Source organism: Equus asinus, chromosome 16 (genome assembly GCF_041296235.1).
Source record: "Equus asinus isolate D_3611 breed Donkey chromosome 16, EquAss-T2T_v2, whole genome shotgun sequence".
Classification (NCBI taxonomy): domain Eukaryota; kingdom Metazoa; phylum Chordata; class Mammalia; order Perissodactyla; family Equidae; genus Equus; species Equus asinus.
The window spans coordinates 45,479,880-45,506,767 of record NC_091805.1 but is presented as its reverse complement, the minus strand read 5'-3'; the positions used below and the strand labels follow the sequence as shown (position 1 = coordinate 45,506,767).

At 35.9% G+C, this 26,888-nt stretch overlaps 1 protein-coding gene across 5 annotated transcripts in view; it reads right to left on the bottom strand.

The window, feature by feature from the left end:
* MAGI3 (membrane associated guanylate kinase, WW and PDZ domain containing 3) overlaps positions 1-26,888 on the bottom strand; it is a 224,408-nt gene that overhangs the window by 68,913 nt on the left and 128,607 nt on the right. For all 5 annotated transcript variants that reach the window (XM_044749114.2, XM_014837133.3, XM_070487061.1 and 2 more), the window contains exons 2-3: positions 15,227-15,343; positions 303-422 (exon numbers count right to left, since the gene is read on the bottom strand). In XM_044749114.2, the coding sequence (XP_044605049.1) occupies positions 303-422; positions 15,227-15,343 (237 nt within the window). The remainder of the gene's footprint in view (positions 1-302; positions 423-15,226; positions 15,344-26,888) is intronic.

The window sequence follows — 26,888 nt, the reverse complement described above, 5'->3', positions numbered from 1 at the left end:
TACCTGTTGAGTTCATATGATGAATGTGAATTACTATGAAACATGCAAACTAGTGAGTTTCAATGATTTCACTATATTGTTCACAATCAACTTTATAATATTATGGAATGCTTTTGCTTATTGTTTACTACCATTTTAATTAGTTAGTTACAAATATCCTAAGCAAAAGAAAATTTTCCCAAAGACCAACAGAAAAAACTTTAAAAAAAATGGTATTTTACTGATCAAATTCCCTCTGAAAAAATTCCAGTCATTCAGATAGTCTTCTGGGTTGCTGCTGTTGTCAACATTTGGGGACATACCATCATACGTTCCACTTTCTAATAATGCTCCACTCTCTTCCAGTGCTTTGAACTGTTCAACAGAAATGAAATTATAGTCCACCCCTGGTACTTCCCCATCCCTGGGGGCCCTTGTAGTGCCTAAGGAAAAAAACAAGAAAAAAAAAATAGGTTGTAAAATGTTTTTTCCACTTATAAAATATTGAGAATAACAGAAAATTCAGTCTATAGAGAACATATGGGAGAAACAGACTATTGAACATATTGTACCTTCTGGAATGAGGATCAGAAAATTTCAGACAAGTTAGCATTTCTGGGACAACAAATAACGTAGGATGAGGAAATCTACTTTAATAAAATCTACAGATAGCTATAAAATTCAAAACTACGAAAACTAAAACAACTTCAGTTGGTCAAAGGAAGCTTAACCTTCCAAGATACAACAGTTAATTCTTCTAAATCTCAATTATCATTACTTAACATTTGAAGGAGAGACAAATCCACCAATGATAGATGTCATCTTTACGGAGCTATCTTATACATTTTTTTCTTCCACAGCACAAATGTAAACTAATATTCTACTTACTAGAGTCATGAAGGACAATAAAAAGAAACAATTTTTAACAGTTCTTTTAATGAACTATTTTAAAAACTTGGGCAAATATATTATGAAATTATTTTAGACTAATGAATAAAAGGCTTAAGGCTTAAGACAGGTATTCACATAGTGCCTCCTAGCCATTATTCTCTTTAAGTAATTTCAAAAAATTAAGCAGTAAGTAAACTGTTTAATGAAATTCACTACAGTGACAGAGCACTAAATTTCTATCTAGTAAGGAATTCATGCTAAAGTAAAATCTTTCTTTCAGGTCCAAGGTATAAATTCAGGTTATGGCAGCATTGCTAGATGTGAATGAATTTTACTGAACAAGAATCAATACTCTCACAAACTGATATTAGAAATGTCATTGCAAATAGTAGAGAACACAAAAACGAGATCCAGGTATTCAGCCTGGAAATAAAGTTGGGATATTGTAGCAAGTCTGTGCGAGGATGCCTTCCCAAACCTGTTCCTGCTCCTGTGCTCCCTATTCAAAGGGCACTCCAAGCCAGAAACCTGAGAGTCAACCCTCTTGGGTTCCTCCCTCTAGTCCACATCCAGCCACCAAATCTGGTTGATTCCATCTCCTGAATACCTCTAGGATTTACATACTTTTCTTCATTCTCACACTTACCTAATTCATATCATTATCTAAGGCCTGTATTGTTGGTCTCCTAGGGTCAACCCTTCTCCCTGGCGACACCCCTTACCCAAACTGTAGCCAGTGACTTTTCTAAAACAATAATCTAAGAAAAAAAAATCTCTAAACCCATCAATAGTTTCTCACAATTCTCGGCATAAAATCCAGACTCTCCCTCTCCAGCTTCTTTCTTGCCTCACCCCTTTCACATTTTAGGCTTTAACCATAAAAGAGTTTTTCAATTCTTTTAATGTTCCTTGTACTAGCTTATCTCCCAGGCCTTTTGTCTAAGCCATTCCCTTCCCTGGAAGGGTTCCTATTCCCTTTCCCACCCTTACCTCAGTTAACTCCTACCCCTCCTTCAGGTCCTGGCTTAGAAAGTTTCATTAGAGATTCTCATCTTTGGTATGGCAATATGTAGAGACCATGTCTACTTATTCAGAGTAACAGCTCCAAGTCTTGGCACAGTGTAAGAATCATAGCAGATAATATAGATAGTTGTTAAACAAATTAAGTGAAATTTTACACAAACGTAATTAGCACAATGCTTGGAAATATACTATTATTATTATAAATTAATTCACGGGAAACTATTAATTGCTCTTACTTTTTAGTTACATTACATTCTATTATATTCTGTAATATGTGAAAAAAATCCACAAAGATGATGATAAAACATTACAGTAAGGATCTCAAAAAATAATGATTGACATTCTAAGCAATAAAAATTGTATTCAATAAATTTCCCCCCTTATTTTTACCCAAGTTTTTATAAAAACAAGCATTTCTGTATCTGTTTTACATCGCAGAGAATAAAAAATCTGGAAAACCTAACTTCCTTTGTTTTCTTAACACATTTTTTCAATATCAAATTTTGTTTCTCATATTTGACTAAAACTATATTGTTAGATTCCTGAAATCAACAGCTTTTAGCTCCGTATTAAGTAAAAATTAACATTAGAGGGGCTGGCCCAGGGGCGTAGAGGTTAGGTTCAGGCACTCCACTTTGGCAGTGTGGGGTTTGCAGGTTCGGATCCCGGGCATGCACCGCTCATCAGGCCATGCTGTGGCGGCATCCCACATGCAAAAAATAGAGGAAGACTGGTACAGATGTTAGCTCAGGGACAATCTTCCTCAAGCAAAAAGAGGAAGATTGGTAACAGATGCTAGTTCAGGGCTACTCTTCCTCTCTCACACACACACACACAAATTAACATTAGAAAATGAATTCAATGATTAAATTTAAAATTTAGAATTATTTGTGACAGGCGGAAAAACATGGTCACAATATTTTGCATCTCCTCCCATCAAGAGATGGGGCCCGTTGCCTCACCTCTCGAACCTAGACTGGATTTACGACTTGCTTTGAATAATTTAATGTGGAGAATAGATGGATGTCTAGACTTCCATCTTTGCCTTCTTGGAATGGTCCCAATAGCATGTTTGGAAGTCCAGGCTAGACTACTGAATGATGAGAGAGACCCAGTCAACAAACAGCACCAAGACCCAAGACATGTGAGTGAGGCTATCTTAGCCCCTCCAACTCCAGTTGAACTGCCGGTGACTGAAGCCACATGAGCGGTCCCAGTTGAGCTCAGCCAACTCATGGAATCATGAGAAATAATACACAATGGTTATTTTAAGCCATTAAGTTCTAGGGTAGTCTGTTATGCAGCAAGGGCTAATTGAAATATTATCCAAAAACTCTACTATAAAATATAATGACTAGATAAAATCTGCTTTAAGAGCAAACCTTATTATAATTAATACTATAAAAAGAGTGCTGACGCAAGGGGCAGGAGCACCACTGTGTTTCAGTCTGGGATTATTATTAATGATACAATTTTAAACAAGCACTTAATCCCTCTGGGCTTCATTCTCTTTCTGCAAAGTGGTGTTGACCAACATGGTGTTCATGATTCTTTCCATTAATACATAAGAAATGCTACATGTGATTCCAACATACTTTGTAAGTCTTTAGACAAAGCTACTTACAAAGCAGTTTTAATGTTAATTCTCTTTATATATATAAGTATTATAAGTTTTCACTTCCTCCCCCAAAAAACATGTAATTCCATATATATAAAAACGTTCTTCCCCTTTCCCTACCCTACCCCATTCTGTTCAGCATTCCAGAAAATTTATCTTTATATTCTCTTGATACTCTCTAAACTTAATGTAAAGCTTTCTACATCCCCTCCAATCACCACTATATTTCTTCTTTTTACATAAAAATTTCTCCAACGATTTCTGTTTACTCACAGTCTCCAATTCCTCTCCTCTCCTTCTCTCTTGAGCTCATGCCAGTCAGACCATTGCCTCACCCACTCCATGGACATAATAGCTATTTTCATCCATAGTCTCCATTTTGCTTAACCCAATGGTCAAGTCTCAGTCCTCACATTACCTGACTTATCAATATTTGACATAACTGATCATTCCCCCTTATTATTTTATTCTGAAATATATAGGAAAGTACATAAAACATATATGTAAAGTTTACCAAGTAATAATAAAACAAACCCATCCAGTGAAGAAACAGAATATTCCCAGGACACCAAAAGCCGCAATCATAAATCTCTCCCTCTTTCCACCCCGAAAGGTAACCACCATTTTGACATCGTCATGATAATTTCTTTTTTAAATGTTTTTACCACCTAAGTAATGCATTTCTAAGCAACACAGCTTAGTTTTGCCTGTTTAGAAACTTCATATGAGTGGAATCAAACCATAGGCATCCTGTGTCCACATCAATACTTGTTATCATGTTTTTAAACTTCTGTCAACATGCTAAGTATGTAAAGGCATCTCACTGTGTATTTAACACGCAACTACCCTATGACATTAAACTCCTTTTCATATATTCACCAGCCAGAGATTTCTTCCTTTGTGAAGTAGCTGTTCCAGTCTTCTGCCACTTCTCTGTTGGGTTGCCTGTCTTTTTAAAACTGATTTGTAGTTCTTACATTCTGGATACTACAGAACTTCATCAAATCTAAGTAATCAACAGCTTATAAAACGCACCATTATTTTATCCCTAAAAAAGAAAAACACCTGGCAATTATAATTGAAAGATTCAATCTATTCTAAGATGCATTCCAATTGTAGAAAGGTTAAAATGTGAAATAATTATGTATTAGTATTGAGGAAACACTGCAATCCTTTGTCAGGTATATGTGTTGCAAACAGAGTGTTTCTGCTCAATGAAATATGCTTTCTTAAAACAGTGCTTTCTGCAAAATTATGCATCAAAAATAATAGAGATCTTGGAGAATATAGGGTCAGAGTTCATCTCTCAAAATCTATCATAACTTTGTAACTACAGTGATGGCAAAATCAGTAACAACTCTAGTTAAAAATATTAATACAATTTAAAAGTGTTAAATTCCTAATAAAAAGTATTAGAGCAAATAAAATACTTTTTTTAAAAAAAAAAATTTAAAAAAAGGAATGAAAAGAAAAAGTAGCTTGACAGAAAGAGGTACAAGGAGGGTTGAGTCTACTGAATAATGAAGATAAGGCAAAATATGCAATAAACAATTTTAACACAAAGCACATGGTCAAAATAAGAAAACAGGCCAAATTAAGGTGAATCAGGTACAGTAGATGCAACACCCAGCTATGTTTGTATATTCTATGTTTACTTGCTGCTACTCGATGATACACAACATTAGCTTGCTGGGGAAAAAGGATAAGAACCACTATTACCTCAGCTAAACTGACATCTTTCTCCTACTTACTTATCAATCACATATGAACTTATTTGCATTACAGAAACAATCGTTGTAGCAGAACAGACGGTCTCTTCTCCCACTCTATGATCTTCTTTTCATCTTTTTTCTAATGGTCTTTTGATGACAGAAGTTTTTCATTTTAGTGTAGTCAAATATATCAATCCTTTCCTTTATAGCTAAAACTTTTTGTGCCTAGAAGAAATCCGTCCCAAGGCCATGGAGATATTCTATATTCTTTACATTGTATTATAGCTTTGCCTTTCACACTTAGTACTTTAATTCAGTGAAATAGATTTTTTTTCATTGACAGGAGGTAGTAGCTCAATTTCCCCTCTTTCCAAATGGCTACTCGACACCATTTATTGAAAACTCAATTATTTCCCCCTCTGATTAGCCATGGCACTTCTGTCAGACATCTCACATAGAAACGTCTGTATAAAACTGGGTGTCTGCTGCTGGGCTTTCTATTACTTCCATTTATCTACTGACCATTTCTGCCCCATTATCACAGCGTTGTAATTATTATACTTTCATGATAAATCTTGAGATACAGTAGAGCAAGTACGCCTATTTTATTTTTTCTACTCATAGCCTTTCCATATAAATCCTGGAATCAGATAAGCAGGGTAAAATTGCTGGCATTTTTATGGGCTTAGAGTGAATCTACTAATCAATTTGAGGAGAACCGATATCTTCAACATATTGAGTCTTTAATCCATGAACAAGAAAACTCTGTCAATATATTTAGACCTTCTTTAATGTCCCTTAATTTTATCTCATAGAGGTCTTTCCACTTCTTTCGAGATTAATTTCTAGGTATTTCAAATATTTTTATGCTATTTTAAATGCTATCCTTTTGAAAACTTTCATTTTCTAATTATTGATGATATAAAAGAATACAGTTATAGGAGTTTATTTGGTCACTTTATTTGATACAATTTACCTACGATAAAATTTACTAATTCTATTTGTTTTTGGAACCATCACCCCCAAAAGTTTCCTTGTGCTGCTTTGCAGTCTCCCACCTTGTGGTGGCTGCTGACCTGCTGTCACCATTGTTTTGTCTTTACGAGAATCTCATATAAATGGAATCAGGCATAAATTTGACTCCAGTAGTGGTTTGTGTCTGGCCTCTTTCACTCAGCATGATGCTTTTGAGATTTATTCACGTTGTGGGTCAATATCCTTTTATTGCTGAGTGGTATTCCACTGTACAGATACACCAAAATTTGATTAAGTATTCACCACTGATGGACATTTGGGCTGCTTCTAGTTCTGGATATTATAAATAAAGCTGCTATAAACTTACAAGTCTTTGGGTAGACATATATTTAAATTTGTGTTGGGTTAATAGCTAGGAGTGGAATTGCTGGTTCATAATGGGAAGTGTATTTTTTTTTTGGTTTTGTTTTAAAGATTTTATTTTTCCTTTTTCTCCCCAATCCCCTCTGGTACGTAGTTGTATATTTTTAGTTGTGGGTCCTTTTAGTTGTGGCATGTGGGATGCCACCCCAGCACGGCCTGATGAGCGGTGCCATGTCGATGCCCAGGATCTGAACCGGTGAAACCCTGGGCTGCCCAAGCTGGAGCGTGTGAACTTAACCACTCGGCCACAGGGCCGGCCCCAGGAAATGTATGTTTACCTTTATAAGAAAATGTCCCAAAGTAAATGTACCGCTTCGCATTCTCACCAGCAATACACGAGAGCTGAGCTGATTTACATTAGTGTTTCCATGTAAGAATGCCTTCCGGGAGTTTCTTGGCAAATTTACTTTTTTCTAAATCCCAAGAAAAATCAATTGATAGGAAAAATGAGAAAAAAAGTATTATAATTCCCTAGCAAGAATTAAAGTTTAACAATTTGACATAGAGATGTTACCAGTTTGAAGGAATCTAATGATACCAATTTAAAGCAAGAGCAGGAAACACTGAAAAGTAGGATCAAACGATCAAGTTAACATTTCCAGGGACCAGGACATAAGCACGTGGGAGAGCAGCGTCACAATCTACTCAGACAGTCCTAATGCACTGTTTCCACGCTGTATGTGTGTGGTCAAGGCCCTGTCTGCTAACTGTGGGTCTTTCCTGTGAATAAAATATTAATAATATTATATGCATCTATACTTTATATAAATCCTATAAGTAGTATTCCAAAAAAAATTACAAGTTGTACAGGCTAATAAGTCATTAAATTGGCACTTTTGACATGTGGTTCTGTGTAATGATTGTTGGGAGATCTGAATGTTATCTGAATACTATCCAATGATGCTCTCTGGCATTTTCCACTGTTTGAGTATTTGCTACATGGTTCAGAGCTTTGTAAATACTTGAATAGAAGAAATGAGAAGATGTGAATATTGTTGTAGAACACTTCAACCTGAAATCAGAAACTAGTCTAAAATCCAAAGTGAAAGCAATATAGATTTCAGTGGCAAAACCAAAATCAGAGCAAGGAGACAAAATATTTTCATCATTAAAAAAGACAACAAGCTTATATGAGTGACTAATGACTAACGCCCAATTTGAAGATGTTTTTGGACACACACACAACAATTTGATGAATATCAACGCAAACTGAAAAATGTTTTCTATGTCTGGAATATTTGTTACCAAATATCAAGACCATCAGATAATGCAACTGATACTTGTGTGCTTTAAAATTTCATTTTAGTAGTGAAAGATTCAAATACTAAATATGTGTGGTATTATCTTTCATTTTGTAAACGATTTTTATTTGGTATTTATTTTATGTTAATGTCTCCTTCTTTGAAGGTTTTCTATTAACAAACGTCTGTATCAGGTAAAGATTAGTTTAAAGTGTTATCATAATCTTGTTAATAACAGTAACAATAAACTAGTTGACTTTATATTGTCATTTTCTCTCTTTAAGTGCTTGGTGCACTCAGGAGAACCTATCCCACACCACAGTGTCTGTAGCCATCATTACTGCCATAGTGGACAAGTGCAGCAGTCATTTGCATTCCCAAGGTACTTGGTTCAGCTGGCACTTCAGCAAAATCAACCACAGGTTACACTATGACTAAGTTGTGATGCCACTTCTTGTCATAAATTACGAGTATCCTACTTCCCACTGGAAGGAACTTGGCACTGTGCTCAAGCCCAAGAACACAATCAAATCCAGTTCTAAAATTCCTTCTTAGAGGGTCTGTGCCCTGGGACCACTACCAGTACCAATTCTACATAGGCCAAGATCCAAAGAAGAGAGAGAAACTACATGGTAACTTGAACAAGGACAGCTTAACATAAAGACTTATTAACTATTTACAAGGAATTAACTAAGAGGAAATAAAAGAGAACTCTAAAAAATACCACTCTACAGTTGAGGGAGAACACCCAAGTAAGGAACAAACTTGGAAGAGAAGGATGCTCCTGAAGTCTGGAATTCAGACTTTGTTGGAAAGAGTGTGCTACTAGCCTGGGGACAGAGCTGCTTCACAGTCGGGGGGTCAAGGCTGGCAAGCAGGGAACTGTCTGCTGGAGTACCAATGAAATTCAGAGGCAAGATGCCTGTGGTGGTTGGTTGCAGTGGAGGGTGGAATTTACTAGAAAACCATCTGGGACACTGGCTGAACTTGCCAGAAACCCACTGGAAAACCGCTTGCAGGGGATGCTGCCTAAACCTGGGGAGCCAGCTGGGGTGCCCATTGAACTCATCAGGAAACTGTGAGGAAGTTAGCTGGTGCACTGGTAGAACTCATGCAGCTACCCATGAAGGTGTTGCTGAATTTGCAGCTGGGAAGCTGACTGCTAAAGCACTGCTGAAACTTACTGAGGGTCTTTTTGCAGGTAGGACAAAAGGAAAAAGACACTGGAACCAGGAAAACAAGTCTCTTCTTTCTCCCGTATCCTTCCTGTACCCTCTACTGACAAAGCTCAACATTGTGCCAGTTGGCAAGGGAGAAATGTTGCAGTATCATAAGCAAGCAAAAGAGTAAATTTGAAGGCAAGAGGCAGTAAGTAGTAACTGGCAGACTAGTTTTCTGAGAGATTCTATCATGATGAGAGTTGAATTTTGTCAAATGTTTTTTCTGCATCTATTGAGAAGATCATATGGTTTTTCTTTCCTAGTCTGTTACTATATTAATTTCCAAATGTTATGCCAACCTTGCATTCCTGGGACAAATCCTACTTGGTTATAATGTGTTATCCTTTCTGTATATTGCTATATATTTATTTGCTAAAATATTTAAAGGATTTTTAAATCTATGTTTATGAAAAATTTTGGTTGAGTATTCTTTTCTGTTAATGTTATTGTCTGGTTTTAAAATGAGGATAATGATCAGATCATAGAAAATGTACTGGGAAATGTTCCCTCCTCCTCCATTTTCTAGAAGAATTTGTGTAGAATTGCTATTATTCTTTAAGTGTTTGGGACAATTCACCAGTACCATCTGGGCCTGAAGTATTCTTTATGGGACAGTTACAAAATACAAACTCAATTTCTTTAATAGACAGAGAGCTGTTCAGTTCCTCTATTTCTTCTTGAGTGACCATCAGTAGTTTTTGTCTTCCAAGGAATTTGTCTATTTCATCTCAATTGTTGGATTTACTGCCTTAAAGTTGTTTAGAAAATTCCTTATTATCCACTTAACATCTGTAGGATTTTTAGTGATACCACCTCTCTTATTGCTAATATTGTTAATTAGTGGTTTCTCTCTTTTCTACTAAGTAGTATGGCTAGAATTTTATCAGTTTTATTGATCTGAAAGAAAGAGCTTTGGTTTTCATTGATTTTCCTCTACTGTTTCTCTGTTTTCAAGTTCATTGATTTCTGCTCTTATCCTTATTATTTCCTTCCTTCTACTTAATTTAGGATCACTTTGCTCTTCTTTTTCTAGATTCTTAAGGTAGAAGTTTAGATCATTGATTGAGAAATTTACTATTTTCTAATATAAGCATTTCATATTATAAATTTCCCTCTAAACACTACAGTAGCAACATCCCACAAACTGATGTGTTTGATGTTTTGATATGTTGATTTGTATGATAGTTTGTAATTTTCTTTTGTCTCATTCTTTACCTCAGAGGTTAGTTAGAAGTGTGCTATTTAATTTCCAAATATTTGGAGATTTTCCAGATATCCTTCTGTTAATGATTTCTAATTTAATTTCATTGTGATCAGAAAACATATTTTGTATGATTTAAATCCTCCTAAATTTATTGACTCTTGCTTTATGGTCCAGAATATGATCTATATTTGTAAACGTTCCATGTGCACTAGAAAAGAATGCATATTCTTCTGTTGTTGGATGGCAAAGTCTAATAAATAGTAATTAGGTCAAGTTGATTGAAGTTGTTATTCATGTTACAACCTTATTGACTTGTTGCATACTTTTTCTAAAAGGGACGTTGAAATCTTGAACTATAATTATGAAGTTGTCTATTTTCCTTTCAGTTCTATCACTTTTTTATCATTTCCATTCCACCTGAAAAATTTCCTTTAATATTTCTTATAGCACAAGTCTACTGGTGAAAAATTCCCTCACCTTTTTTTGTCTGAAAAATTCTTTATTTTTAAGGACATTTTTTGTTGTATATAGAAATCCAGGGTTGCATTTTTTCCTGTCAGCATGTTAAAGACGACGTGTAATTGACTTCTGGCTTGTACTGTTTCTGTTGATAAGTCTGCAGTTATTCTTTGTTCTCTTGTATGTAAAGTTTTTTTTTTTCTCCTGTCTGTCTTTCACATTTTCTCTTTTTCACTGGTTTTCAGCAATTACATTATGACATACCTTGATGGGGCTTTTTTTATGTTTCTTCTGCTTGGAGTTTTTTGAGCTTCTTAGATCTGTAGATTTATAGTTTTTATCAAATTTAGAAAAATTTCAGCCTGTTTCTTCCAATATTGTTTCTGCTTCCCCCACTTTGGCTTGATAGTGTGCCATAGATCAATATGAACAGACCACCACAGTCCTGTTCTGTCTATAATCCAATGTCTAAAAACAGTTGTTACATATATCTTGCCTAATTTCCAGTTGTTTATCATAAGAGGGTAAATCCAGTACCACTCAGTTCTTCACGGCAGAAGTAGAAGTCTCTCTCTCTCTCTTTGGTTGTTTAAAAAAAATGTTCACCTTTTGTCTTTTTCCTCTCCGTGTTTCAGTTTGATTAGTTTATATTGCTATGTCTTCAAGTTCACTGATCTTTTCTTCTGCAGTTTCCAATCTGCTAAGCCCATCCAGTGATTTTTTTTGAAGTTCCATTTACTTCTTTTAAAAAACATATTCCATTTTCTCTTCATTCTATTCGTATTGCCCTTTAAACCTTGGGCCTATTTATAATAACTTTAAAATTCTTGGTATGCTTATACCATTATCTGTGTCATTTCTGGGTTTTTTTTTTATCAGCTGACTTTTCTTTTGATTATGGGTCACATTTTCTTGCTTTTTTGTATGTCTGGTAATTTTGTATTAGATGCTGGACATTGTGAATGTTATGTTATTCAGCATCTAGATTTTGTTGTCTTCCTTTAAAGAATGTTATTTTTCCCCCTTCCTTCCTCCCTCCCTCTCTTCCTTTCTTCCTTACTGTCTTTTTCCTAACAGTTAAGTTACATAAATATTTCCTTGACCCTTTTGGGGCTTGCTTAATTAAGCTTTGTTAAAGTGGGCCTCAAGTTGCTTAATCTATGGCTGGCCATTTAAGCTCTACTAGTAAGTCATAACCCTTATGCGGTCTCTCCACTCAGGCTGGTTGGAACTCAGATTTCTTCCAGCCCTGTGTAAGTTCTGGGAATTGCTAACCTTCTCCCAGAGAATTCTTTGCCTGGCCATGTGAAGTCTCATCCTGTACATTCTCAGCTTAGTATTCAGCAATAGACTGGAGGAGGCACCTACACAGATTGCTTGAGCTCCTTTTCTTCATAGCTCTCTCTGACACCCTGTCCTGCAAATTCCAGACACTTCAGGTTTCTTGAACTTAGATTCCTATCCCCTCAACTCAGAGTCTTCTGTACTCTGCCTGGGCTCTCCATCCCTGTTCTGTGGTCCAGATAGTGCCTCCAGACAGAAACTTTAGAAAATCACAGGACTCCTTTGTGTGTAGTCTCCTTTCCTCTTCTCTTAGGGATCACAGTCTCATTCTATCTATAGTGTAATGTCTGACAATGGTAGAAGTCTTTCTCTCTCTCTCTCTTATTAATCTTCTTGCTCAAATTGTCTCAAATTTTGTCACTGGGCACCTCTTCTAGCTGTCGGGTTTTTTTTTTTTTTATGTCCTTCTATATGTCCCCATAACTTTTTAAGCATTTATATACTTTCTGGTACAATTAGATGTCCCAATCTCATCTTGTACTTTCCTTGCCCCAGACCTGGAATCAGAATTTTCTCCAAGAAGATCTGGTAACTTTTAGTAAATAATGATAATTAGAGGCCAGATGTGACCATTTGGTGTGCTAACTGCTACTGATATATCATCACATCTAGCTTCTTGGAAGGGTTGTAGGCACTTAAATTTGTAAGTTAAAAGGTCCTGTCAGGATCTGAAAAGGCTGCAGCTGTTAAGACCCTATGAATTAAAGTGAAATATCTTGTAGCTCCTTTCTAGGGACTACACCTCACAAGGAGGAGAAACTGCAAAACTAGGACAGTAGAAGTAAATTTAAAAGAAGGTCCAAGTAAAAGTGGAAGAGGGCAGCAGAAAGTACAAGTACATATTTTTATTAACTTGTTTTAACAAGGAAAGAGGGAGCTCTACAGCTATGAAATTAAAAATGCTGCCCTGAGACACCCCATGCAGGCAAAATACCAAGTTACTTATATAAGAATGAAAATAAGATTGTTTCCAGACTTTTTAAGAGCAACGCTTTATGCCAGAAGACAATTAGATAATTGACTAACATAATTAAGATGGTCAAGAAAAGAAAATATGAACCAAAGAGTTAATATCCATCCAAACAAACTTTAAAGTATAAAGGCCACAGACAAACCACTGTGATGATCCTGTGAACCCTTCCTGGGAAATCTAGTTGAGAACAAGCTTTAGACAACCACAATTATCGAAGAAAAGCAATTAAGGATTGGTAGTTAGATTAAGTATGTATTTACCCACAGAATAAAGAATAAATGATGATTATAAAGGGAAGAGTGCAGTATGTAATGGCTGTTTGTTTTGCCAATATAAATACAGCTCAAGAATCAAAAAACAGCAAGAATAAGGAAAGCATATGCAAAGTAGAATAAGCTCACTGATTACATTTGTTGGGAGTAAAAAGATATTACTTCATGTTAGATGATGGGAGAGAAAAAGGGAAGGGGGAAGAAGCGATGACTAGATAATTTTAATATTGCTCATTGTTGGGACAAAAACAAAAAAGGAGAGGAGGAATAAAGAACATTATATAAAGGTATAAAGATAGCCACTAGAATAAAGACACAAACCTTCCCAAAAAGAGAGAGATGAAATAAAATAGACTACATAGTGAAAGGCTTTTTATATAAAAGACTTGTATGTGGGTAAAATAGAAAAACATAAGAAAACCGAGACTAAAGATAGTGATCACATCAATAAATATAAAGAAAGTTTCACATTGGCTACTATTCATAAAACAAAGAAATTCAGAACAATGAAAGAATAAAAAGATGGACAGTGATATCAGGAAAATGCAAAGAAAAGAAGGCAAGAGTTGCAATTCTGAAATCTGGCAAGGTAGGTTTATGGGAGGAAATCATAGATAAGAAGTCAGACTTTAAAACAAAAAACAAAATATTTTATACTGTGTTAAAGAATATAGACTGGGAGTCACTGGGAGTCTTTGAAGGATACACTATAGACGGACAAGAATCAGACGTGCACTTTAAAGACAGAGTGGACTGAGGTGACATGGGAGGCAGGGGACGCAGTTAGCACGGGGAAGGGAGAAACACTGCTTAAGCATCTACTCCAGGCTACGTGGTTTATATTCATGTTCTCATTTTAACTCTAATAACAACTACATGAGGTGAGTCTTGTTATTAACATTTTATTTATGGATATTCTGGGGCTCAGGAAAATTAAGTGACTTGCCTAACTGAAGCAACTAGTAAGATGCTAGAATCAAGATTGTGAAGTCAGTTTTACCTAACTCTTTGCCACTATATAATGCTATTTGTTGTTAAAAAAAAGAAAAAAAGAGTTCAAGCAAGAAAGGGTGAGGGTCTAAGGCAGTGAAAACAGATAAGATATTTAAGAAGCATAATTAGGAAGGCTTGCTGATGGACTGGACACGGTGCAAGAGTAAATAAGAAAAAGAAATCAAGAATTCCAGGGCAATTATAAAAGCTAGTATCCACAAGGAGTCACAAATATATTGAAAACAAAAACAAATCAGAAGGTCCTTTTATGCTCTTTTACTGTTTACTGCTTTTTATTCTTCCCCAGACTGCATTAACTAAAGCCAAAACTTAAGCATACATTACTTCTTGTTATGTGTTCAAAAAAAAAACGAAAACACCATTACAATGACCAGGTCCTATGAAAACTATTAAGTTTGGAATAGCTATACCAACATGTACATAAAAATTCGAAATGGATTACCACAAAGAAGGCATTGCATGCTTCTCTCTTTTTTCCTTTGGGGAAGGAGCAGATTTTAAAATTAATAACATCTTAATAATTAATACAAAAATGTTTGTCCTCAGTGTACAAGGCATTGAGAGCAGAAAGTCTTCATATTGCATAGGCTTTAGAAATCGATTTATAGGAATAAACTCTAGTTTGCAACAGGTACGTATATATTCTTGAATTCTTAAAAGTCTAATGACTTTAAAAAGTCACAATATAGAATCCTTAAAAACAAAACCCTCGCAAGTCCTCTGAAAATTTTTCTCCGTAGTCAATTTTTGTTTCATTCTGGTGCCCCAACTTAGTCTTCACAGTTTCACAGGAGATACTCTATTGAACTGTTTCTAGCGTCTGATTAGTTAAATAGGGATATTTCCGCCTCATTTCTTTTATTCCGTCTCATACTTACATGGAATGGTTCTCAAGTAGAGATTATCTCTGATGACTTGCTGTAGTTTGTGGTCAATTGATCCTTTCTGAAACTGAAGACTCAGGTAATGTCGCAAATCTTTATTAATGACTTTGCCTACAAAAAAAACCAAAACATTTAACTGTTAGATCACCAGTGAAATACAGATGCTAGTGGTTGGATACCCTTAAACCATTTAGCTATAAAGAGGAAAAAGAAATCAGAATATTTTACTAAAAACAAGATAACTAATGCCAAACTATTATAGGTACTATAATTAAAATATATACCTGAAATACATAATGTGGGTATAATTTTACACGGTTAGGGAGGGAGAAGGTATAGGTAAGAGAATATGACAAATACCCAAGGTAATTTCATTCAGGCCCATAGCTTTAAATACCATCTATATACCGATAGCTTCCAAATTCCTATCATGTCTCTATCCCTGAGCTCTCTCTACCAAGCTCCAAACTCATCAACTTCATTCATATATATTGCAGATATATTTGGAAGTCAAATAAGGACCTCAGATTTCAGATAGCCAAAACAGAAGTCTTAATTCCACCCTCCCCCAGTGTTTTCCTCTCCTCTAGTTTTCCCTGTCTTAGAAAATTATAGCACCACCAACCCAGTGGAACAAAACCACAAGCTATAAGTCACCCTGTATGTCTCCTTTTCTCTTCTATCCCCCAGATCCATAGTAACTTTTGTCAGTTCTACCTCCAAAACATACCCCTTACTATCCACTTTTCTCCTTCCCATGGCCACCACCCCAATCTAAGCCACCATCATTTCTCATCTGGAATCTGTAACAGCCTTCTAATGGGTCTTGCATCCATTCTTGCCTCCTTCCCGCTCCCACCATTCACACAGAAACCAGAGTGCGATTTAAAACATAAATCAGATAATCGCTACTCTGTATGGAGCCACCCAATGACTTCTTAGTGCACCTGGAATAAAATACAAACTTCTAAGCACGGCCTAGAGGCCCTCCATGTTCGAGCTCTGGCCACCTCTGACCCAAACTCATTCACTCTTCCCCCTCTCAAACTATGCTCCACCCACACTGGCCACCGAAAAAACCAAATGGGCCCTACCTCAGAGCCTTCAGCCTATCACTAGATTCAACAGGCATTTTCTGTCCACTTGCCTGAGTCCCAGATACAATGTGCATAAATAAGAGAGTCAAAAATTGTTTTCCTTATTTTTGAGAGAAATGGGAGATAAATAGAGGAATATTAGACATCTCAGAAATGTTAAGCAGAAAAAAAACGCAACTGCAGGAATCTGATAGCAGTGAATTTGTAGTAAGAGTTGAACTTCAAATGAAAATCAAAGCAATCCAAACGCTGTTCATTAGACAAGACTTTAGACAATTAGAAAAGAGCAATGCTAAGACAAAACAGATTATCTTATTGCAGAAAAAATGACTAGCTGATTAAAATACACTCTTTGTTTTATTTGGAACAGCATGATTATGACAAGGTTAGATAAGTGAAAAGGTTACTACAGATAAGTTCATTCTTTTAACTACTATTCCATAATGTAACATTTCTAAACTCCCCTCTTGGTCTTTTCTCACATGTATAAATAAACATAACCTATATGAGAGGGTGTTAATATAAGCAGGAAATCAGAGTGCTTCTAACATTTAGAGATAACATTCAGATCCTAAACTAATAAACATAAATCAAAAAGTCCCTGCTTTGCCTTGCCAAAAATAGATGCTGAGGAAAGGGGGCACCTTTGTGATCAAAGAAGAAAACTCAAAGGATGTTCACAGGGCTAACAAAGAAGAATCCCTAGTCCCAGAAGTTGCTTCTGCCAGGCATTTTAGGGGTCCCACGAACCTAAGTCCAATTTCAATGGAATCATATTATTTTTTATTTATATGATAGTACTTGTTCATTGCTGGGTAGAAGAAAAATCTAATTCACAATCAATACTGTACAAGTTCATTGTTATTAAACAAAAACATAATGGGTTCATTAAGTTTTTTAAAAGTTAGGGAAGAAGTGTTTCAAATGCTTGTAATAAATATTATGCAAAACTTCAGCAGATTGTTATATATAGGTGCTTAAAAGTGTTTTAGTACACCATACACAAAAATTAACTCAAAATGGATTAAAGACTTGAACGTAAGACCTAAAACCATAAGACTACTAGAAGAAAATATAGGCAGTACACTCTTTGAGATGGCTCTTAGCAGTATCTTTTTGAATACCATGTCTACTCAGGCAAGGGAAATAAAAGAAAAAATAAACAAATGGAACTACATCAGACTAAAAAGCTTCTGCAAGGCAAAAGAAACCATGAATAAAACAAAAATAGAATCCACCAACTGGGAGAAAATATTGCAAACCATAAATCTGACAAATGGTTTATTTCCAAAGTACAAAAAGAACTCCTACAACTCAACAACAACAAAAAAACAAAAAAACAAACAACCCAATCAAAAAATGGGCAGAGGATATGACCAGACATTTTTCCAAAGAAGATATACAGATGGCCAACAGGCACATGAAAAGATGTTCAACATCACTAAGTATTAGGGAAATGCAAATCAAAACTACAATGAGATATGAGCTTACAACCATCAAAATGGCTATTATTAAAAAGACAAGAAATCACAAGTGTTGGAGATGATGTGGAGAAAAGGGAACCCTTATATGTTGCTGGTGGGGATGCAAACTGGTGCAGCCACTATGGAAAACAGTACAGAGATTTCTCAAAAAATTAAAAATACAACCATATGACCCAAACATCCCACTAATGGGTACTTATCCGAAGAACATGAAATCAACAATTCAAAGAGATTTATGCACTCCAATGTTCACTGCAGCATTATTCACAATAGCCAAGACATGGAAGCCATCCAAGTGACCATCTACAGATGAATGTCTAAAGATGTGGTGCACACACACACACACACACATATGCACACAATGGAAAACTACTCAGCCATAAAAAATGACAAAATCATGCCATTTGCAACAACATGGATGGACCTTGAACGTATTATGCTAAGTGAAATAAGCCAGAGAAAGACAAACACAATATGAATTCACTCATGTGTGGAATATTAAACACATGTAAAAAGAGAACAGATTAGTGGTTACCAGATGTGAAAGGGGCACATGTGCATGGTGACGGATTAAAAATTAGACTATTAGTGGTGAACATGATGCAGTCTATACAGAAACTGATATGTAATAATGTGCACCTGAAATTTACACAACGTTATAAGCTAAGGTGACCTCAACAAAATAATTTTTTAGAAAGTATTTTAGCGATATTTGTGATAGTTAGGGTTTCTGAATAGACAAAGAATGCATAATTATTTTTCCCACTTAAAATAATAAATATAAGCTCCGATATCTAAAAACCTACCATCCAGCATATTTTCAGGAATAGATTTAATGTAGATTAAAGATAATGCCTATGTAATTAAATAAGACAATCTGAACCAATACTTTTTTTTAACTCAAGCTTTTCTTTTTTCGTTTTTTAATTTGAAACTTTACTATAAGGTATGATATAATTCACAGAGGTAACTATAAAATGCTAAAAACCCAGATTAGATTTTAATCTATAAAAATAACTGCCATTAAATTAGATATAATTAAAGACAAAGCCATAATAAAAATCACAGATCTCCAATTACAGCATGAGGGGGTCTCTAAATGGGAAAGGAAGTTAAAACAAGTCAATTCCTGTTTCAAGGGACTACAAGATCTTAAGACTGAGAGGCTACTAAAAGCAGAAAGAGCTAGATTTAAAGACTAACACCTAGAATTATCAGGGCTGGAATTGCACTCTCAATTTTCACCCTCAGCTTCTACTGAGATTCCGGATGCAATGCTTAGATGAATATATTGGCTGTAGTAGTTATCATGGACTTCCTCGCCTCAAGAAACCAAAACAACTTTTGCAAGACGACAGAATACTATGGTTCCCTCTTTGATAAAATTCTATGGAACTTGTTTTGGGAAAAAAAAAAGCACAAATATCCTGAATAGGCAGATGACTGTGGAATTACTAGAATGCCAACAGAAACATAACTCACAAAGACAATGCTAAATATATCTACATTATCAAGTTGTGTATGAACTTGCACCTTTTGTTTAGGGAGAGTTTCATAGAAACTTAACATTTCAAGGGTATGGAAAACATTTACTTGGGGTTAATGCAGGTGTTGTTGAACAAATAAGAGAAAAAAATTCTTCATAACTTAGGATTCTTACCCAGGCAGGCTTTGCATTAAGTGTTAAGATTATTCTTTAACCTCTTAAGTGATTTATAAGTCAAGTTGATTTATGAAACTTAAAAATAGATCTATTTATCTCACAAATACAGCTCAGGTGGAGAAAAGTCTATGACTGAAACCTCAATCGTATGAATAAATCCAGGCACTCAAGTTTCATTATACAAATCCTTAGTCAAAAGAACTCATAACTACAAATCCATACTTTCTGAATATACGCAAATTAATATTCACTACCAGTTCTCTTTGAGGAATCAGTGTACAGAGGCACTGGTTATTATTTAGAGAAACACTGCGATATGCTGGCATAGGTGTGGTCATGCAGACAGCTGTAAATCAATCTAACTGCCAACATTTCATTGTCTTTTCCACAGGGATGGTCTAAGAGACTTTGTCAACCACTTGCTAAAGTCAAGATACATGTCTTTACTATTCTCTAATTCAGCAGTAATTATAAAATTTTAAAAAATGAAGTCAGTTTCAGATATATTGTTCTTATAAATTCACACTGAATCATGGTGATCATCTCATTCTTTTCTAGATACTTACAATATTTTATTTTATTTTTTTTACAATCTTGTCAAATTTTGCCACAGTTTAAAGTGAGGGCAGTGGACTTGAGTTTTCACAATCTACTTTATGCCTTTTTGGAAACTGGGACATTTGTCTCTCTTCAGTTTCCTGGTACTTCCCACATTCTCCATGATTTCACAGAGAATATTGACAATAACCCTGAGATCATATCTGAGAGGCCCTTCAACTCCTGGGAGGCAATTCAGTTCAGTCTTGAAAATATAAATTCATTTAAACTAGATGATACTCTTACTATCTTCTCATCTTCTTCAAATGTAATCTCCCCCCTTTCGGGTTGTTTGTTTTACTTTGTACTGTTGGAAAAGTAATTCTGCTGGTTCAAGATAGAGAAGCAAAGTAAGAATGGCATCTGTCTGATTTCTGCCTACAAACAGCTGACGTTGACAACCTCTTCCCACAGCAAGCCTCCCTCTTGCTCCTTGTTGCTCTTGCCCCAACCCCAAACTTAAAAGCTCTCTGCACTCTCTGAAGTATCTTGGCTCCTTTTGAGCTCTGGCCTGTAGAAAAGAAAATTCTTAAATGTTTATTTTTTACAGCCTACTTAACTCTGTATACATGTGATTATGTGCTCCTTCCATCTACCAATTATATACATCTCCAAAACATCTGAGCTGCTCAGAGTATTCTGTTTACCCACAAGAATTTCTTCACCTAACTTTTCTTTTAAAAATCTCTAGTCTTGGAACCACATTTATAGATGCTATAAACTTTTAAAAATCTGTTTTCCTCAAAGGCAAAAGTATGGGCTTAACCACGTCCCAGTTCTCTTCTTTACTATGATGACTATAAGACAGCCTGGTGACTTTCCCCAATAAACTGTTCAATCTAACTAGCTCAACACAACTAATGTTACCAACTAGTCCTTTCCCTTTAGACTTAGAGCCAAAACAGCAATGTATTTCATTGCCCCCTCCACCTCCTGAGCTCCATAGCAGTTAGAGAAAGAGAATGCTCCATAAAAGTGGTGGGATGATACCCATAATTTGAACTCCAAACTGGCTCCTTGGTTCAAGGCAGGGTGCCCCTAAAACAAAACAAATCAAACTGTAGTCCGCTTGTTTGTGAAACTATAAACGGTATTTGAACAAGACTTTTCTGGATAATCAGTGTCTACACATTTCATAGAAAAATATATTCTATGGCACAAAAGTTATTCAAAAATACGTTATACAGTTGTTGAACACAGAAGCTTATCAGCTATCTGAGGGCTAAGGCCACAGTTTGTCTTTACAGATGTAGTCCCAGTATCTAGCACACAGAATGAGTGAATCAGCTTAATTTTGTAATTTTAATTGTTCGTTTGATCCTCTCCATCATGGAATATGTGAAATTTTAGAAGGGAAAACTCACTTAACTGATACAGCACTCTTTAATAGTCTATATGCAACCTTATATTAAACTGTGTTCTGTTTTTTGAGGGGTTTTATTTGGTGAGGAAAACTGGCCCCGAGCTAACATTTGTTGCCAATCTTCCTCTTTCTGCTTGAGGAAGACTGTCCCCGAGCTAACATCTGTGCCAGTCTTCCTCTATTTTATATGTGCGTCACCGCCACAGCATGGCTTGATGAGAGGTGTATATGTCCACGTCAGGGATCCGAACCCATGAGGTACGGGCCACCAAAGTGGAGTGCGTGAACTTAATCACAATGCCACCAGGCTGGCCCCTAAATTGTGTTTCTTAAACAATGAAATCAGTTTTATTTTGACCCCATCAAAATGCTAAAATCAATTCTTCATTGAAGTAGCATGCTCTATACATCTTTAAAAGTAGGTTTTAATTATAGTTTATATGCCAAATCCTTAAATTCTGTTCTTTATGTATTAATATTTTTAAATATATTCACAAAATGGTATCTGGCTATCCTGAAATATAAAATTGGCTAAATTAACCATCCAAATCTTTGTCTTTTAGCACCACTGGGGACAATAAGTCTAGGGCAGGAAAAAAGGCAAAAACTCTTCCGCTTTTCCTAGGAGGAAGATGTAGGAATGAGAAGAGAATGGGAAACAGAAAGAGAACACTGATGACTAGGCCATTATTTTAGATATTAACATACTATACATATTATATTCTATATGTTTTCACTACTCATGAAAACCTTTGAGGTAGGAATTATTATTATTCCCACTTTACAGATAAGGAGCTGAGGTACAGAGAGGTTAAGTAACTTGGCCAAAGTTACATCACTAAAAGTAGCCGACCTGGGATCTGAACCCAGTCAGTCTGCCTCCAGAACCTGCACTGTAAGCACTAAGCTGGAATGCCTCTCCTCTCCCTCCCCCCAAAGCTACCTATCTATCCATCCATCCATCCATCCACCTATATCTTTGGATGAATTTCTTCTCTTGCAAAAGCTTATACGAGTACAGGCCTATAAGAGCTCTTTCATAAGAGCCTATCCTTCCATGAAACAGTCCCATCTATTGTACAAACAAATATTTACTGAGTCCTGCGTATTAGGCACTTGGGGATGAAACAATGAGCGAGAGTGCACCCAAAGGGAGCTTAAAGTCTTGCAAGGAAGATGAACATTGAAAAAGAAATTTCAAACATGAGAGCATTATGAAAGAGAAGTATAGAGCACTGTGGGCATCTACAGTCTAGACTGTAAGTCTGGGGAGTCTGGGAAGACTTCACTGAGTAAGTTACATTGGAGCTGAAACCTGAAAGATAAATAGGAGGCGGCCAAGCAAAAAAAAGAGGGTGGGCTGGTGGGCTGAGGGAGTGGGACATGCAAAGGCACTTACTTGAGGTGGGAAAGAACACAATGCTTACAGGAACCAAGACAAATCCAGTATAGCTGGTTCTTAGAAAGTGAGAAAGAGTTTACACAAGCTGAGATAAGAGCTCCAGGGACCAGTAGGTTAAGTAGAACCTTGTAACAATAATCTAAAAGAACATCAACTAACTCAGGTCTGACACCAAGGCCCTTCAAAACTGCTGTAAGCTAACAACTATGGATATATTCTTACTGGCCACCTCTGTATTCCTTATTTGCATTCAAATTCCATCTCATTTTTTCTATTCTTTCTTCTACTTATAAGAGTATACTCGAGGTTATAAACTTGGAAGATTCATATCTGCCTAATTCTTTATGCCACTCTCATTACAGGTAAATAGAAACTTAACAAAATTTTTTTAATTATATAATTAAATTCCTTTTCAGTTTCACATGGGAAAAGCACTAAATACTCTGGAATCTCCTGAGCCATTTCAGTTTTTAAAACTAGTCAGTTTCAGTACCCTTTGAATTACAGTTTGAAGAAACAGAGACTGAAGCAATCAAGCAACGTTGCCATCTTCTGCAGAATACTGCCACCACCTCGCCAGTCAGGAGAAAGTCTCCTGCTAACAAGGGTCACATTCGACTTTTATTTTTCCCCAGCTTTACTGAGATATTATTGACATATAAGGTATCTAAATTTAAGGTATACAAGGCAATGATTTAATACACATATATATTGCAAAATAATTACCACAAGAAGGTTTAGCACCTGCATCCCCTCACATGATTGCCATTTTTTGTGTGCATATGGTGATTAGGTTTTAAGATCTACTCTCTTAACTTTCAAGTATATAATTCAGTATTGTTAGGTATAGTAACCACGCTGTACATTAGATCCCAGAACTTATTCATCTTATGGCTGTAAGTTTGTACCCTTTGACAAACATCTCTCCATTTCCCCCACCTCCTAGCCCTGGCAACTACCATTCTACTCTCTACTTCTATGAGTCCAGCTTTTTTAGATTTCACATACAAGTGAGAACATACAGTATTTGTCTTTCTCTGTCGGAGGTCACATTCTTTGTCTATATTACAAACTATGGCAACAGCACATGTTTAAATGGCAGTGTCCATTCTCCACTGATTCCTGGAAGCAGCCATCATAAAGACGTCTGTCAGATTTCACCTATCACCCCGGGTTCTATATCACTGGCAGTTTAAGGTCAGGTCTGTTGCTGCACTCCTGGTTCTTGCCCTGCACACTCTAAGAAGGTTTTCTTTTCTCTCTCTTTCTTTCCTTTCTTTCGTCCTCCCCAGCCTCCTTCCCTCCCTTCCTTGTTTATTATTTTTTTTAACGCATTTACAATCAGAAGAACTAGGAGCACAACCAAAGAGAGAACACTAATTTAGGTAGCCTATACATCTGAAAAAGCCCTGAACTGTACCAAACTAAATACATCCATTCCTAAAAGCCTAATACTGTTTATTACATGTAGAATTCAATTTTAATGCAGCACTGCAATTGCTTCATTATATTCAAATCACGTGTAAACAAAAATGTAAGGTACACACAAAACAAACTCAGACTTCAAGACTTAACAATACTTAAAATAGTACTGCAGGGTATAATCATTCAGTGATTTTTTAAAACTTTTCTTTAGAAACTTTTTTCTTCATAGTTTTTGCATTTTCACATTTTCCACAGTGAAAATCTATTACTATAACGAGAATAAACTTTTAAAAACTAGAAACAATATTTTCGAAAACTGAGTCCTTCAAAGGCATTAGCAAAAAAGGAAGCCTTACCTAGCAGACCATTATGACAAAAGACTCGCCAAAGTTCTATGTGAAAGCTGAGACTATTTGTGTAAATTTTCCTTTAATCATTTGTTTTTAGTATTATTTTCACCACACTTAGCTTAAACTACAACAATTTTGCTTATAACTGAAACTCTCAATTGATAAACAAGCTACAGAACTAAAATCTACATTTGAAAAATAAGAAGAAAACCATCATTCTAGAAAAGACACAACAAGTCATCACCCACAATTTTCCCTTAAAAAGTCACATATCAGGAAGACCAAAGTAAGATGAACCTGCCTAACAGAACTGAGTGGAAAAAATAGGGAATAAATCATCAAAAGTGGGTCTTCCTCTTTTCAAAGCTTTTATTTGATGGGATCATGCAGATTTAGTACTTAAAGAAAAACAGTATTTTTAAAGTGCTACCCTGTGGCTATTTACAATTTTTTCTTTGTGACAGTCACATCAGGAATCATTAGCAAACCTGTCATAATGCCAGATAACCAGTGCCTAGTTGGCACACCAATATCTGAATCATAGTATTAATGCTTCATCCTTTTGACAACAGGGTACAAAGCCATCTATTGTGCCCTGCCATTTTCCCTGAAAACAGAGTAACCGGGTTCAGCAGTCTTTGCAAATCAAAGTTACATGCTTCAACTGAATGTCCACGACTTGAGTGGAAGATCTGTTACTGATGTTTCATGACAAAAGCTGAGGAAGAGAGAGGTGAAAGGGAACACAGATGTACTTGATTAGAAGGCTGACCAGAAAAAAATGACTAATAGAGAATTCAGATTGTATTTTTAAGATGCGCCATTATGTAAACAATCTCAATCTCTGGGTTCAGGCAGTAGGCTGATATAATTAATCACTATTAAAGACCAATTTATTAGTCTCTTTTTCTCTGACAGCCTTTAAAAACAGAAATCTATACTAATCCTTAGAAATTTTCTAAAGCAGATGGCTAAAGGTCCTACAAACTATATTACACATCAAAAGTGATCTGACTCCAGGGAGAGTCAACATTCATTAAACAAATAATTTAAGTATTCCCCATTTTCATTTCTAACCTCTATGTTTAACCAGTAATATATTTAAAAGGATTTTTAAATTATCCTTGCAAAATATGGTCATGAAAAATGTTGAAATTCCAAAGAAACATTTAGGAGGATAAATGGCCAGTTCTATGTATATTCCCCTATTCAGATTCCTCCACTTAAAATCCTTTCCCCTCACTCACCCTAATCAAGGCTGAGTGAATCAGGATCTTCCAGAAAACAAAGGAAGGGAAGAATCTGTACTCCTAAAGTAAATCAATGAGAAGAAATGAATCTATTCCAAAAGACAATGGGAATTTCTATAAATTCCAACATCAATTAGTCAGAACTAAGAAACTGCACTGTAAGAACCACAATCAAGGGTACTAAATGGCTTTATCCAGTTTGATAGTCCTGAACTTAGGTTCAAGAACCAGAAGAGAGTCTTCTGGGCAACATGGCAACATAAGTCACTTTTACAAAAAAAAAAAAACTCTCCCACCAATACAGAACAAAATAAGGAGAAATAATTAAAAATAGAAGGAAAAAAGTTAACTTCTGTCTATTCAAATATGATCTCCAAAGAATACAAAACAATTTGGACCACATTGAGAAAATGCCAGAAACTGACATATAATGCTCAAGCTCATAAGCACAGAACATTCTGCAGACTCTGAGTACAAAATATTTAGAAGGGCCTCACTGACAGCCCCAGCTTACACTGGCTATGGGAGGGCATGACAGGACCCAAGGAAGAACTCATTGGCCAAGCACTGCCATTATTCTTCTGTCCAAGGTTCTTAACTAAGAAGTGTAATGTCACAAGGCAAACCTACTTCAAAGCTGCAGACCAGAGTGACCAGAGTGGAATGATATACATTGATCTATAAAATGAAAGGTGTACGAGCTATTCCTCCCAACTCCCAGAAGCAGGAGACAGAAAAATTCAGAGAGGAACAGTGACAAAACTCCCAAAATGTCGCTGCCCTTGGCTCTAGCTCCCTCTCTACCCTCTACCTCCTCAGACACCTGAATAGTTAGAGGATATACACTTCTACATCAAGCTGAAGAGTTCATGTGCTACAGGTACGAGTCATGTGGTGCCCAGGTAAATAGGAAAGGTAGTCAAGAAATAGCACTGATGGACTTTAAGCAAAAAAGTAACAAGATTAGACTGGAATATTAAAAAGGTAACTTTGTGTGGAGAATATAGAGGGGAGGGGGCCAAGAA